The sequence below is a fragment of the Heloderma suspectum genome, chromosome 14 (assembly GCF_057233095.1).
Source record: "Heloderma suspectum isolate Gila_16-S chromosome 14, 16-S_ref, whole genome shotgun sequence".
NCBI classification, from domain to species: domain Eukaryota; kingdom Metazoa; phylum Chordata; class Lepidosauria; order Squamata; family Helodermatidae; genus Heloderma; species Heloderma suspectum.
In genome coordinates this window covers 6,675,110-6,692,018 of record NC_139471.1, presented here as the reverse complement: position 1 = coordinate 6,692,018, position 16,909 = coordinate 6,675,110, and the positions used below count along the sequence as shown (strand labels likewise).

The window sequence follows — 16,909 nt, the reverse complement described above, 5'->3', positions numbered from 1 at the left end:
AGAGGGCAAATTCTCTTTTTCAAGCCAATCAAAGCATTATGATTTTTCTGTTGCTCAACCTCCCCCCAACCCCAACAATATATTTTAAGTGAAATTATTTTATTAATGGCTGCACTGCGAAGTCTTTTAAATAAAGCAGACATCTGTTCCAAACAGTAAAACCTGCAGAGATGGGTCAGTTCTTTTAAATCCACAGCCCTCAGTTTATTATCCTTGCCAGAAAAAAAGACAAATAGAAAACCACGTTTTTAAAACACACACACACACACACACACCACCACCACCACCACAACACAACACAACACAACACAACAAAACACAGGTATGGTCATAATTTTCCAATGCCTTCTCAGGGGTGTAAGAAGAGAGATCAGTATCTAGAAAGGTGGTGGCTGTGTGGGACCAGATGCAGCCAGATGGGCTTCAAAATAGTTCAGCCAACACGTTTTACTAGGCCCACTAATCTGAGGGACTGCAGATGTTGTTTCTGTTTAATGGGAATCATTCCCTGTTTCATGGTACCTGTGCCTTGGATAAAGCAGTGTCCATGTTTTACCTGTTGGGGATGACATCATCAAAAATGCATTAGTGTGTGTGCATGCATGTGCACTAAAGTTCTGCAGGGGTGGGGGCTCAGTGGTGGAGTACATGCATTGCATGGAGAAGGTCACTGGTAACTCCAGGTAATTCTAGGAAAGACCCCATATGCAGTCCTACACTACTTGTAAATATAGACAGAACTGAGCTAGAGCCAATGGTATAACGCTGTATACCAGCCTTCCTCAACCTGCTGCTTTCCAGATGTATTGGACTAAAATTATCAACACTCACAGCCAGCAGGACCTTGGATAGCTCCAAGAGGGTACTGATGGCTGGCTGGAACTCTCTCCTACTAGGACAATAAGAGGATGTTGTCTCAGCAGGGAGCTAAAGCCAACTGAAGCCTTACGTAGGCTGACAAGACTGTAGTGTGGTCAGCTCCATCCTTCCTGGGGGAGATGACTGGACTGTTAAACGTATCTCACCTGATTTTGTAACCTGACATTTCTGGAAGGCTGAGGAAATGGAGGTTCTGCTGGGGACTCATCTTCTGAGAGAGGATAATGGCCTGTGTCCTCTGGCCAGGAGGACCCTGAATAAGGCACTGACTTATCTTTTCACCTTAATGAAAACAGAGAGAATAGATGAACATTATCTTGGAATTTATCATTCCAGAAAGCAACAAATGTTACCCATTTTCCAGCACACTTATTTTCCAAGGAGTGATTTTCTCTTGCACGAATATAATAAGTCAGTTTCAACATTGTGGCAAGATCCCAAATTCTAAAAACAACCACAACAATCTGATACAGGTGGGGCACTGCATTTCTTCCAATGAGCAGCTATTGAGATTTTGGCAGCCGTAGATAAAGTAATAACCATTTTATATTATTTTGATACAGTTTTGGTACATTTTTTTTTGAGCTGTAAACTGCATTGGACATTTTGGAAGTGCAGAAGGGTGCTGCAGGAATGGAGAGTTAACCCCTCCCCAGCTTCAATCACCCTTAAGAATCACCACCCTGCATGGCAACTAAGCTAAGAAACCCTCCCTCCATTGGCACCAATAGTCACACAGGACTCTGGGAAATAGATCTGGGGCCCTCAGAAATAGATTGGGGGTCAGCCCCCAATGGGTCCATGCCTAGCAACACCCTAACCACTAACCAGGGGTGGGCAGACTTCAGTCTTTCTACATCGTGTGTGTGTGCATGTTTAGTATAGCCTTGAAGTCCACCAGGTACAAAATAATGCCAAAGGACGTACACTTAGATTTAAGGAACAGGGTAACTCTGCTCAGCCCAGGAATTTATTTTAGTGCCAGAACTGAGCTTGCAGCAGTCCTTGCACATCCAAATCCACTTCTGGTTTCCTCCTTGCACAAAGCTTTTCCATGTCATCAGCCTAATTTGGGGGGAGGGACACCCCACCTTTTTGTTCTTGGCATTGTTAAACATTAAAGAGTCACTGAAAATCATCCAGAAACCTACAACTACATTTCAGTCTAACTTCTGCTCACTCCTACACTACATCACCTTTGCCAGCTCATTATTCTCTGACTGTCAGCTGAACCCAATAATTTGGGTATTATGTACTCGTAGGGATATATCCCTCTGCTCTTAGGTAGGGGTGCAAAAAAGGGCAGCCCCACCCAAACCTTGTCTGGTAGTTCCCAGACCCTCAGCATCTGCCTCCACTGAAAGAAGGGTTGGAAGGGAGGGGGAACACTCTAGGAATAGGGTCTGTGGTTCCTGCCATAGAAGCGTCATACCTGAAGTGACCTAGGCAGTGCTTAAAAGTTCCTGCCAGCTTCTTACAGAGTTCTGGGGATGCACTAGGAATGAGGTGTCTATGGCAGGAACCATAGAGCCTGTTCCTAGAGTGTTTTTCTTCCCTTTCTCGTGATCAGGCTGTGGAGGAGGCTTCAACACCTTGATGTTGTGACATGGAATGGATGCTGTTGCTGCTAGGGTATATAATGGATCAACCTGCATTTTTGGACTCTCTTTGGGGGCATGGCTATGGGGCATGTCCTGATGAGTTCCTGCACTTCAAAATTTACCACAGGTCGATTCCCTGTTTGCTTAGGCTCTCTGTTTGTCCCTTCTTCTCTTGTTATTCTTGTCTTTCTTTCAGGAAAACCCATACTTGTGCAGCGACGAGTGCGATGCGTCCAACCCTGACCTGGCCCATCCACCCAAGCTGATGTTTGACAAGGATGATGAAGGCCTGGCGACATACTGGCAGAGCGTGACATGGAGCCGCTACCCAGAGCCTTTGCGGGCCAACATCACGCTTTCTTGGAACAAGAGCATTGAGTTGACGGACGACATTGTGGTGACTTTCGAGTATGGGCGCCCCACCATGATGCTGCTGGAGAAGTCCTTAGACAACGGGAGGACTTGGCACCCATATCAGTACTATGCGGATGATTGCAGCGAAGCCTTTGGCATGCAAGCCCGGAACGTCCGGGAGCTCTCCGTCACCAGCGCCAACAGGATCATTTGCACAGAGGACTACTCTCGCTGGGCAGGCTCCAAGAAAGAGAAGAACGTACGCTTTGAGGTGAGGGACCGCTTTGCCATTTTTGCTGGGTCCCAGCTCAGGAACATGGACAACCTGTACACGCGGCTGGAGAGCGCCAAGGGCTTGAAGGACTTCTTCACTGTGACGGACTTGCGGATGAGGCTCCTGAGACCAGCACTAGGGGGCACCTTCGTGCAGAGGGAGAACTTGTACAAATACTTCTATGCTGTGTCCAACATTGAAGTCACGGGCAGGTAACCTGAGCTACATCATCATCATCATCACCGTCATTATTATTAGGCTAGGGCTATCCATCACTGGGAAACATGGTCCTTTTGGGGCTCAATGGAGTTTCATGGTATGCCCAACTCAGTTTGCATTTGCAGGACGAGCCATGGATGTTCTCTGAACTCCAGGACATTTTCTGTATTTGTGTGTGTGTGTGTGTGTAGAGGTATGTGCAAATTGTGGCCCTAAAAGGGCAATTTATGCAACAGTACAGGCCTGAATGGACCATATATGCCTGCAATCTTGCATTAATGGCCGCTTTATGGCCATCAGTTACGTAAAAGGTCTTTTACAAAAAAAACCGAGCTGCCATTTTTACGCAAAATGGTGGCTCACTGAGGTGTCGGGTGGCTGCGTGCCTCTCACTGGGTACCCGTGGACCATGCAGCGCTCATCCAGGGAGTCAAGCAGGGGTGGGTAAGTGGCACTGTTCATGGACTGGAATCCACAGGGCCAAGCAGGGGAGAGTCCGCTGGACTCCACCCCAGGGATGGGGGAGAATTCCATCACAGACCCCAGTGAGGCCAGTTTCCAAGAATCCAGCCCCATTGGGCCCATGGCAGAATGGAGCACTCACCTCCGCCTCCCCCCGGAATCTGTCTGGGTCGGATCCGTCTCTGCGTCAATCCTGTGGAGCCAGCCGCCAGCTCTGCCTCGTTGGCAAATGTTGATATGGCTGGTATTTATGGCTGCATTTAGGTTAATCTACCAGCTTTACGGCTGCAAATGGCGCCCACTCTGCCATTTGCATCCAGAGACATACTTAGCACAGCGATACGGTATGGCAATGGCTGCCGGCCGTATCGACATTCGGCAGTGATGCGGAGCAGGCTGCCGGCTCCTCAGGATCAACGCAGAGCGGAGCCAGCCTGGACGGATTCCAGGGGGAGGGACGGATTGCCTCCCCCCATGGGCAGATTTCCCCCCAGAACGACAGGGAATCCGTCCATCCCTACCCACCCCACTCTCGGACTCCTGCAACACCCCTAAGTCCACCTCATCAGATGCATCAAAGGGTTATTTTCAGTTGGCAGGGATAATATAGGCAGAGCAGAGGGTGGGGTGGGGGAATGCAAAGAGCGAGGTCAGATGAAAATACAGTCTGCAACAATGACACTGAAGCTTAAACATCTGCAAAATAAGCACGGGCACCATTCAAGGGGCTTAACATGAGAATTTCTCCCAACAGAGCATCACCCATGGTAGGAAGATGTCTATGCCTATATCTCTGCATTTTTGAAGAGAGACTTGCCAGGTCAGGGGTGGAGAACAATTTTCTTGTCGAGGGACACATTCCATCAGGGCTGGTCTGTCAGGGGCTGCATGCCGGCAGCCATAAGTGGGAGGACCCATCCCCATTTTCTCTCTGTGTGTCACCTCTATTTCCTCTCTTTCTGCCAGACCCATTTCTCTCTCTCTCTCTCTCTCTCTCTCTCTCTCTCTCTCTCTCTTTCTTTCAACCTATTTTCTCTCTTTTTCTGTCACTCATATTTTCTCTCCCTCTTTCTGCCACCTCTCTTTCTCTCTCTCTCTTTCTGCCACCCCTATTTTTCCTCTCTTTTTTTTGGTCACCCGTTTTCTCTCTTTCTGACAGAATGTTTTCTGTCTCTCTTTCTACCATCCATATTTCCCCCTCTCTCTTTCTGCCACCCCTTTCCTCTCTCTCTCGCTCTCCTTCTCCCACCCCTATTTTCTCTTGTTCTGACAGAACCTTTTCTCTTTCTTTCTTTCTGCCACCCCTGTTTCCCTCTCTGTCTTTTTCTGCTACCCCTGTTTACCTCTTTCTGTCCTCTTCTGTCAACCTTATTTTCTCTCTTTCAGACAGGACCTTTTCTATCTTCCTGCCGCCCCCATTTTCCTTCTTTTTCTACCACCCTTTTCCTCTCCCTCTTTCTGCACACCTCTATTCTCACTCTCCCTCCCTCCTTCCCTGCCCAGTGGGCTGGTAGAAGAGTAACAGATCACTCTTGCCAGAGGTCTGAAGTGATTTCTTGCAGAGGAATTTTAAAATGAGGTCGAGGGCCTCATGTGTGGCTTTAGGGCTGTAGGTTACTCACCCCTGGCTTAGATAGTTTGGCAGCAAGAGTTGGCGACTGTTCTAGTTGGTAGCTGTTCTCAAATTGTAGCTGTATGTTTCACCTTCCAATAGCTGGCAGTTTGGGAGTGTGTCATTTTCATCAAGGAATTTGCATTGGAACTCAGAGGAGTCTGGTAAAACCACATCCTCTAGCCTGGAAGGTCCTGGAATGATGGGTTACTGGATGATGCCTCCTCTCCCTTTGAGCCCTCCTCTGAGCCAGAGGGGGGACTGAGGCCAGAGAACATGACTCCCCCACTCCCAACCTGGAACTGGGACTGTGACCAGAACATCACAACAAGGCTCCAAGTCTGAGGCTGGCTGGATCGTTGAATGGGAGCAATCCCCTTAGGGGCCAGGACCATACTGCAACGTTTTATTGCAGGCCCCCCATGTCACTGCTATGTCACTTCCTTTTCTGTGCAGTGTCTTCTCTTTTCACCCCTTTCTCTGACTGAGTTGCATCTCCTCCTCTCTGAAGTGTGTCTTTGGTGTTCATTGCTATGTCTTGCCCTGTGCTCACTTGGCTGGATTTCTCCCGCCCCCTCCTCCATAGCAATGGCAAAGCCACAGTGATCAATTTCTAGGCACTGTAAGTACTTTCCATGCAGCTAAAGCGGCAGGAGCAATTGGATTTGTAGGTGGTCAGTCAACTGCTCCATTTGGTGAGATCTGTGTAATACTGCAGGGGAAAGGGCCAGTCAGAATCAAATGCCTGCATAATAAAAATAGACAATATTTTTAGGGTAGCTAATGTATGGGCTGCCCAAGAAGCAAAGCTGTTATTTACAGAGGATGGTTGCTCTCTGTCGTGCCGTGTAGATCCTTCAGTTAGAAGCTGGCAGTAAATTTGCAGTCCTAGATTTGCTAAGCATCAAGACATGTGGAGCTGCGCATTGAGCAGCGCATGGCAGAATTTTATGTGAGGCAAATGGAGAGTGTAATGAATAGGGATAGACATCATGGGGAAATCTGGCCCTCTGTAGACTTGACAGATTTCCCCCAAGCCCCTGACTCGGCTTCCATTTGCAAGCCAAGCTGTGGGCTTTTCCCTGAAATCCAGGGGCTCTTCTCATTCCCACCCCCTTAAATTGCCACTTACGCAATGTTCATAATTTGCACAAGTTGTGCCCATAATTTGCACAAATTAACCATATTACATCCGCAACTTGTGCAATTATGCAAATCATGCCCCAAATTTGCACAAATTATTCAAATTGCGGCCACAGTTTGCGTAAATGGCAACTTAAGGGGGGGAAAGTACATGAAAATCTGCAAGCTGGCCTGACTCGATCTGCATTTAGTTGGGCCTGCTCATGAGTAAGTAAGCCAAAGTCGGGGGGGGGGGGAGGGAAGCTAATGAAAGCTTGGTGAACTTTACCCCTGAGATGGATTCCTCCAGCATTCCCAGTCATGAAGCTCACTGGAAGACCTTGGGACCATCACACATTCTTAGGCTGACCTGCCTCACAGGGTTGTTGTGAGGATAGAAAAGGGGCTAAGCACCCTAAGCTCCTCAGATGAAGAGTGCAAACAAAATCAGGAGAGCTATATTTTTTGCATGGATGATGTCCCACTCGTTAGAATTGCCTCATAAATAACACCTAGGGAATTTCAAGAAAGCAGATTTCACCTTTTTTAGGTGAGCTTTTGTCTTGGCAACCAATGTGCTGGTATATCAGGAGGTGACAGCTGCATGGAACTCTCTTAGTGGCTGAGGATCACTTGAAAGAGGAAAGAAAGGAAGGATACCCCAACTCATAGATGGTAGAGGTTTGCCTCTAGTGTAACATGGGGACAAGTGCCCCAAGGTAAATCTGGCCAAAGCAGAATACTTCAAACCACACTCCCTATAAATTGCCTCCTTGTATTTGCATTCTAAAGCAGTGAAGGTTTCCAGGAGGGATGTTGGAGAAATCTGTAATGGAACCAAACGAGTTCATATGTTTATGAATCCGACCCACAGATTCCACAGCAGAAGAGCTTTCCCCCTGTTGGGCGGATTCTCCCAACTTGCAGACCATACTGGATGCCATTTACGTCCCTGTTCACGCGATAGGCTATGCAAATATTTGTGTAGCCTACCACGGCCAAAAACAGGGACACAAATGGTGTAGCGGATGCCATTTGCAGCTGTAAAGCTGGTCGATTAGCCTAAATGCAGCTGTAAATGGCTGCATTTAGGCTAATCAACCAGCTTTACGGCCGCAAATGGCACCCACTATGCCATTTGCGTCCGGGGGACTGACTTACACAGAGATACGACGTGGCAATGGCTGCCGGCCGTATCGACTTTCTCCAGCCCTGCGGAGCTGGCGGCCGGCTCCGCAAGTTCGATGTGGGCAGGGATCCGACCCGGACGGATCCCGCAGGGAGGCGGAGGTGAGTGATCCGTTCTGCCACGGACTCCAGGGGCCCGGATTCTTTAGAATCCGGCCTCATTGGAGTCCATGGCGGAATTCTCCGCCATCCCTACTATTTTGAACCTAGTGCTGATGGGTTGACCTTGGGGGTTTTAGTGCAAAACAAAGTTGATCCCATAAGGCTCATATCTGGCAACCTTGCCCAATAGCCCATTTCCAGGTGCAAAGCACTTTGTGGTTCTGTTCATTGCCTTGTCCTCACAACAACCCTGTAAAGTTGGCAAGTCTAAAGGATAGGGACTTGCCCCATGAGTTTTATGGCAGAACTGAGCATGTGAAATGGGGGCTGCTCCTGCACCAGGATGGTGTTTAAGTAGGAGCATCGGTGGTGTGGGGCTGAAACTTGTCTGTCCAAGGGAGGAAAGTAGGGATGGGAGAATGAGCAATATTTATGCCCATTGAGTTTCTCCATTTTCCACGGTGATGCTTGTCTCACCTTGTTCTCGCTCCCAAACATGAGCATCTGTCTTTCACAACAGGAAAAGTGTGCATTTTCAAACATGAAGAAGTGCACACTTTTCCAAGCATCCAGCCCAATTGTGCACTTTCCCTCATAGGCTAAAGTGTGGAAATGTGGTTTTGGGGTGGAAATGTGCATTTTCAGATCTGCGCAGATGCATGTGTGTGCACTTCTGAATGCAAACGCCATGTTGGGAAATGGCAAAACATTCCGGAGAATTATGCTTCTGCTCACGTTCAGGGTTGTGAATGGGACATGTTCACATGTTTTTATGAACAGGAACGAAAGTCTCATACACCCCTGGGGGCAGCAGTTTTGGAATCAGCACCTTCCACTGTGAAGCCTCTGCTTCACATGAAAATGCACTAATAAGCCAAACCTCCCATGTCCTTAAGCTTCTGGCCTGCCCCCTTGAGATGGTAAAACCTTGAGATGGTAAAGTTAGTGGCTTAGCCAGTCATTGGATCTGTGTGTCAAGAGCTCTGTTCCTGGAGGACACGTTATTTTTATGCATCCCTTCCTCTCTCTCTCCTTGTGTTCTTATATTCCATTCCTTCCATCCTGTCCCTATTGATCCAATGGGTAACTGGAGATGCACAGGACCTGGGACAGGAATAGAAATGAGAAAGCCCTCGCTTGTCTAGCAGGCGCGAGTGTGGCAGGCCAGAGGGGAGGAAACTGAGGCAGGGGAAGTGGACCAACCTTTTTGTTCCATGTGGATTGCTCCAGGTTTGCGTGCTGTTAACCTTTGGAGATGAAGGGAAGGAAAGCTCCTGGTATCGCTTCTCTTTTTGCATTGCATAGAGACCAATCAGCAGGTGAGGTGGAAAAGGCAAAGTGTTAATCTACCCCATTCCTCATCATCACGTACACTGGCATAATTTTCTCCCCTTTTTAACACCAGGTGGATCTTCAAGTTGCCCAGGCAGGCCCGGCGTAATTGAAGTTAATGGGGTGGAGGTAGGCCACATGGCTCCAGTTACGAGAAACCCGGTTTGAGAGAAGCAAATCAATTACCAACTAATTATTCAGATTTTTCTCCCTGCCTGTCCTAAGCATATTTTGTGTGTTCCCCCAACATCTATTTCATTTCTTCTTCCTTTCTTTTTTAATCTTAAAAACAGAGAGAGACCTCCACAATTAGCTAACCCCACGGGAAAGAGAGCTCAGTGTTATTTATTACTACTGCAAAACGCTCAGCGGCTACAACCTCGGGGAATAATAATAAGAGCAACAACAATAATAACTGTAATGGAGCCCTTGCAGCCTGAGCATTTATTAGACCGAGGATTAATTAATTAGAATCCATTATTCAATCAATTATCTTTGGTTTGATGCCTTGTGGTGCCGCATCCTCCTCCTTTTTCTAATCTGCCTTGGAACAGCCGAGCATTCTCTTTTACACATGCTGGGTGCCAGCGCCAGGGGGTCAGCATTACTGGGCATCTGCTAAGGTCCACACCCTTGCAAGGGGGCCCACTGATGTCCTGCAGAGACTCCTGGCCCTGTTCCTCCTCCTTGCAGTTGCTGCTTGTTCACCTGTCATCTCTGACCATGCCAGGAATGAGGAGACAGAGGGGCTCCCTCCATTGGACACTGGTGGCTCCGATTTCAGTGGGGCTGTAAATCCATTCCGTGTTTTAGTCAGAACCAGCCAGGACTCTAAAGGAGCTATCCAAGGTGCTGAACCTATTTTGGGGATATTTCTTCATCTGGCAGTAGGGATGCTGGAGAAATTCAAGACAGACTAAAATATGCTTGGATTTCTAAGAATCCAACCTGCAGAATCCACTGTGGACCGACCTCAGTCTGTGTGGAGTCCATGGACTTCTGGATCTTTAAAAAAAAAAAAAAACCTTTCTGGAATTTACACACATTTATTTGTAGGAAATATGCAAGTTTCTGTAGAGATAGGTAAACACAAGTGGGAAAAAGTTGAATGGAATACACTAAATGTTATGTAGTAGGGTAAATCATGTAAATTGTTGCAAATCCTCTTTATGGATTTTTTTTGCATATTTTTCCACACCATGAAAAAACATTGAATCCATCTGTGAATGGGCGACGAAACAAACAGTGCCTGGCGACCCGCGAAACACAGACGGAACGAGTTTTACACAGTCTGTACATCCCTGTCAGGCAGCTGATTGAGCCTTGACCTTTTGATGCCTGAGCTGCCTGGGGCTAGGTGGCCACTCAGCATCTGCCTCTGAGTCCCAGAGAGGGCTACCTCCATCCTGAGGGCAGGGCCATCTCCCCCAAGGGCCCAGGATCCCCTTCAAGGTCCCCCCCAGACATGGACAGCTCCTCTGTGTTGCTTGGCTTGGGAAACTCCACATCATCCAAGGAGGAGTCCTTGAGAGAGGGCAGGATATCTGCAATCCTTCCTGTCGAGAATGATCTGGTATGGAAGCATCTTCTTTTGCCAAACACCAGTGACACTTTGTCAATATATTGGGCAGCGCACTGCCAAGGTTCTCCCATTTTTGTCCCAGGGAGATTTTGTGCCTTTCCGCTGCAGCATTGTGCCCGGCCTTTGAGCACATAATACAATTTCATCGATAGAGTGGGGAGGTGATGGATGTCAAAGCACGTAATATAAAGAGAAATCTACAAGAGCCAAAATTGAATAGGGCCAATGAACACCATTACAGGCTGGTACTGCAGTCCAAGAGGAAGGCCGGGGAATGGCTCACCACAACACTCTGCAAATATTTGTCCTGCTGTGTCATTGCCCGAATGCTCCTTTACTCTTAACGCTGCTGCTTTCCCACGATCCATTGCATGGGAAGTTTATTTGTAAATGTCTTTTAAAAGAGAAGACTGCAAGATAAGCAGCAATGGTAACTGCAGAGTGCTAATTTGTTTTAAAATGAACTGGAGTGAGCCCAGAAGAAAGGATGTGCATCTCTCATGGCCATCGACTTCTCATCTAGCAAACATGGGCTTTGGAGTTCACCAAAAGATAAGGCATATCTTCCCGGTGGTTCATGTAGACCCTGCCAGCTCATAATTAGGACCGTTGAGTGCCACAGTCCTGTTTGTGTGGAATCTCATGCAGAATTAGCTTTCCTAAGAATCTCCCTGGGAGCAAGGTTTCAGCATGCCAGCAAGGGCCACAGGGACAAATGTGAGGACTTTCATACAGTGAGTTGGGCCCAATGTTAGCCCAACTTAGAGTAGACCCATTGAAATGGATGGGACATAACTTGGACTGGGACCCTCAAAATTGGCCCCCGGGCCAAATTTCTGCATAAATCTCCATATGGGTAAAATCAATATTTTCCGAAACAAGGACTGTATTCTCTTTGTTCTGGGTGATGCACATGAGCACCTTGGCAGGCATTTTCTCAAAATTTTCTCCCAAGAGTCAAAAAAGAGGACCAAAGAGGACATTGACTTGCATGATAATAGCATTTGCTAATTTATGGATAAAAATGCAAATATAAAAATAATAATTATAATAATATATAATTACATAGACACTATATAATTGTCTACAGTGTTGGCCACTGTGTGAACAGAAGGCTGGACTAGATGGACCCTTGGTCTGATCCAGCATGGCTCTTCTTATGTTCTTATGATATAATATAATAGTGCAGAAGACTATGAACAGGTGACCTGCCTGACGGTTCAGTCTGCTGTCCAGGTGCTAGCTCTCACTGGACAACACTTCTTATGGTTCTTTATCTTTAAACTGGAATTGATCAGAGCAACCTTTCAAATGGAGGACTGTCTTCTAAAAGAGGAGGCCTGGCCATCCTAACCCTCTCCCATATGTGATAGAAAGGGGAGATGCCCCTTTGAAGAAGTGGCTTAGCATCTGCAGTTTTTATAAGCACGTGTATAGAAAAATAATAAAGGCACATTACATGGCTTGGGACAACAATACCTGAGGGAGTGTCGCGCCCGACCTGACCCTACCTGGACCCTATGCTCAACATCTGGGGCCTTCCTCCTGTTGAAAAGTAGTCTGGTGTGACTTACAGCCGAGTTGCCTTATACAGAGAAAGCATGGCAGTGCAGCATTTAGTATTAGGAGCAATAAATGCAGGCTAGTCCCAGTTCAGAAGAAGTTGAAATCAACTTACTTTATTAGTGCTTTTATACTCATTGTCAGAGAAGGCTATCTGACACTGTTTAACTATGAGCACCCCCTAAGTGAAGGCATGAGATATGGTTACTTGCTTCCTTTCCAGGAAGAGAGCACATGGTGCTTGTTGCAGAGGCAGAGGAAGAAGGAAGAAGAGGAAGGGGAGGGAGGGAGCAGAAAAAAGGAACTAATCTGACAACAAAGGGGATGAACCAGACAAATGGCTGTTGGTGCAACACATTCTCTACCACCCCCTTGTGTCTGGAAGCATGCAGAGTTGTTCGTGTTATCCAACACCTCCGGGTGAGGTTCAAAGGATGGTAAAAAGGGAAAGGGCCATCTCGATGGTGGCCCCCCAATTTTGGAACATGGCACCAACATTGTCAGCGTTCCAACACCAGCTTAAGACTGTCCTCTGTTTCAAGGTATTTGACAGCATATGATGAGGGCATTGAAGTCAGTTGTTTTTATCATGTTCAGTGTCTTATAATAACTGTTTTTAGCTGTTTTAAATTGTTTTTACATTTTGTATGTTAGAGATGTTATATTATTTTTTTTTAATCATCTTGTATTTGTGGCTTGCAATGTTTATGAACCACCCAGAGAGCTTTGGCTTTGGGGTGGAATAGAAATGAAATGAAACAAATAAATAAACTCTACTTCCTAGTTCATTGGAGAACACTTTGATTAACAGCATCATCCTATGCATCATTACGCACAAGTAAGTCCCAGCACGTGCGATGGGACCTACTACCAGGGACGTATGCATACAATTGCAGCCTAATGGGGTTTTTAAAATCCATTAATTTAATTGATAAATGGATTAAATGCTGCAGTCCTGCTAATACATAAAATGGGAATATCAGCCTACCTCACAGGTCTTGCTAGGGTAACTGTAAAAAGGGTATAAAGGCCATTTTATGCTATATAAAAGCGCACTAATAAGGAACCTGCCTTACATTTCTGATTCTGATAAGCCCCATTCACCATCCTTGATTAGAGAAATCCATTTGGGGGTGGCATTTGACAAGTTTTCCTAGGCTCGGGCCCCTGGACATCATTTCAGTTCCTGCTGTGGTGCCAGTTCACAGATTTTCCAGGAATTTTGCACATTTCTTTTGGGGAAGTTCTGCAATTTGCACACATTTCAGAGCAATTTTCACAAATTACAGGTGAATTCGTGCACATTGCACAATTGCAGCCAAAGTTGTGCAATTTGCACAAATTGCAATGTAATTTGCACAAATTCAGCTGTAATTTGTTCAGTTGGCTCAAATATTTATGCAAATTGCATAAGCTCCCCAAAAATGTGCAAAAAAACCTTCCCAGAGTTCGAGGAACACCACGCAGCTCAAGTCACAGATGCACAGTGAGTTGTACATGCCACGGAATACTGTCGAACCAAAAAAGAACTGGATTTTCCAGAGACAGGCATCCCTATCCTGGATGAAGGCAGCTTTTGCCAGCTTTTCTAGCCCAGAGCACCCGAACCCAATATTCACTGTCATTTCTCTTTTTCTTTTTCTTTTTTTTAAATATATATTTTAAAACCTTTGGCAGTGTTTGCAACACTAGCGGGGGGGGGGGTGTTGCTTCATGCATTGTCAGTTTTGTCAAAACCTTTTTGCAGACAGCATCATGTCAGAATGGAGTTAATGTGAACAAAGAGCTGGCAAAGGGCCATATTCCTTAAGCACAGGATGCACAGAATATGCAGGGCACAGGTGGTGAAAGGTGGCAGGAATATTCATTCGCCTTTCCCCGAGAGCGAAGTGTCAGATGAAAAACGGACTTTCTCCAGGGACTGGGAGGAAAGACCTCCCTTCAAACTTAGGGTCCTAAGGGACTCATTAAAGGGCCATCAGTGACACAGAGAGCAAACACTTCTGTGGCCAAGCCGTTAGAATCCCGCCTCTTTGATCGAAGCCGTTAGCAACATCCCCACTTCTGCAAGGGGTTTCCAAATGGCAGGAAGAGCGGGAGACGCTGAAGTGGAAAGAGTTCTATGCAGGGGAGGTTGGTGGCTCCAATATCAGTGGGGCTGGGAATCCATTCTGGTTTCAGTCAGAACCAGTCAATTCTAAAGGAGCTGTCCAAGGTGTTGAACCCTACCCCCCCCCCAAATAGATTCAACACCTTGGATAGCTCCTTTAGTGTTTTGGCTGGTTTTGACTGAAACCCAGAGTAGATTCCCAGCCCCACTGACACTGGAACCAGTGGCCTCCACTGGTTCACAGTGGTGTCTGGTTGGTGCATGCGTATGTGCATGCTCCTCACTGCACAAGAGTAGCTGCGCCCTGTGCCAGGAACCCACAGTTTGCAGGCTGTAGCTCACATGGGATTTCAGGTGGGGGAGCAGAAACCCTGCGGGCTGTTTCGGAGAGGCTCCCAGGAGCTGCGTTCCAGTGGCACATGGCACCAAAATATAAAAAAATACCAGTATCTTTTAGCTTAAAGCTCCTCTTGCCAGTAACTAAGCCTTAGCAGAGGGATGCCAGCCTTTTAGACTGGGAAAAAGCAGCACAAAAGCCAAAAAAACCCCAAATGATGGGTGATTGGGGGAAAGGGGGTGTGGCCAAGGGAAGGGGGTGTGGCCTTCTTGGAAACCTCAGAGGGCTGGATTTTGCCTCCGAGCCTGAGGTTCTGTACTGTTGATGTACGGTTATGTACACAGCATAATAGGGAGCCTTCAGGACTGTGGTGGGTGAGGAAGGGTTAAGCTCTTTTCCTATGAGCCACAATCCTGACAAAAAATGGGGTGGCTACTAACAGTTTTAAACAACAACAACAAGAACAACAAACGCACAATGTCAAGTGACACATCTTGAATCACCCCTGCTTTGGTCCAGCATAGGGATGTCTGTCGTTAGAAAATCCAGCCGTTTTGTGGTCTGATGGATTCCCTCTGTGCGCCCGGCTCATCTCGCATTTGCCAGCTGAGCCTCATGGGCTTTTTGCAAAATCTGGGAACATTTTGCTTTCCCCCCCTCATCAATAGAGAAATTAATTTGATCTGCGCAAATTATGGCCGGAATTTGCGCAACTTGCACAAGTTGCACCTGCAATTTGTGCAGCTTTCTATTGACGAGAAGAAGAAAAAACTGCAGGATCTGTGAGTTGGCCTGATTCAATGCAGATCAAGTCGAACCAACTTGCAGAGAAGGGAGCCAAAGTCCAGGGGGGCAAGCTGCTGAAAGCTCAGCAAATGCCACCCCTCAGACAGAGATTCCTCTGACATCCCTAGTCCAGAGACATTGGCGAGGGAATGGTCGCATTTGGAGAAACATGGAAAAACCATGGAGAATTGTCACTCCTGGTCCATAATCCTTTCTCTAGATGGGTCGACTCACTACCTCAAGTGCCATTTGGTTCCTCGAGGGATGGATGGACTGGGATGGACTCGGGGAATCCCTCAGAGGTGCCTCCAGTAGTTCTGTCTCTGAAATACGGCAGGTTTGGTGCTGGTTGAGATAGGAATGATAGATTCCTGCAAAGGAGTTCCTGCAAGGAGGGCAGGAAGATTAATACTCAGGAAAAAATAGTTTATTCGCCTCGAAGAGGTCCCATCCAAAATTTAATTGAATAATAATGTAGTAGGAATGGTCTGGATGATGAATTTATATATAACGCACAGATACACACACAAAACGAGGTTCAGAAGATGTGCTGAAAAGTCATCCCCTAAAGCAGGGCTGCAGACCCTAAGGCCCACAGGCCAAATCTGGCCTGCCTGGGGTTCCCATCCAGCCCTCTGGGGTTCCCAGAGGCTGAAAGAGGTTCAACACCCCTGGTGTTAAGGTTACAGTTGAGACCTGCAACAAAATGTGGGAGTGCAGAGCGTTCCTGTTCTGGGTTCCAGCCAATCAGCCATGCCCTCTTCCAGAATATTCCATCCTATTCAGCATTCTGCAGCCACTGAGCATGCGCAGTCCTCATTGGGCTGTTTGGGTTTTTTTCCCTAATGTTTTCTTTCCTTTTTGTACTTTTGCAAACCTGGGTGGTTCTGTTTTGGCTACAGAATGATTACAGTATACAGCAGTCAGCTCCAGCCTGGCATCCTCCAGATGTGTTGAACTCCAGGCTCTATCATCCCACTCAGCAGGGCATGCCAGCCAGGGGAGATGGGACTTGTAGTTCAACACATCTGGAAGGCACGATGTCAAGGAAGGTGCTGTTTGGGCTACATAATGATTGGCACTCAGACAAGGAGTTTGCTATTAGCAGGATAGGATGATTATTCAAATGTGCATTTGAGTGGCTGGTTCTTGCATTGCTCCTTCAGCCATCCTGGAGGCGGGTTCTCCTCTTCTCTCTATTTGCTTCCTCCCCGCTGCTAGAAATTGCAGCTCTCCTTGCCCTCTCATCTCACACGGGCTTGGCACTGGTGCGCCTCCCCTGTGGCTTGCCCAACCTCCAAAACGCTGACTTGCAGGAGCAGATGTGGTATGCAGCTGCGAGGGGAGGGTGCCCTTGTCCCTGCAAATTTTCCCTGGCACCTGACT

The 16,909-nt window shown here is 47.1% G+C and overlaps 1 protein-coding gene across 1 annotated transcript in view; it reads left to right on the top strand.

The window, feature by feature from the left end:
* NTNG2 (netrin G2) overlaps positions 1-16,909 on the top strand; it is a 115,754-nt gene that overhangs the window by 45,803 nt on the left and 53,042 nt on the right. Inside the window, exon 2 of the mRNA XM_084820809.1 lies at positions 2,677-3,320. Coding sequence (XP_084676935.1) covers positions 2,677-3,320 — 644 coding nt within the window. The remainder of the gene's footprint in view (positions 1-2,676; positions 3,321-16,909) is intronic.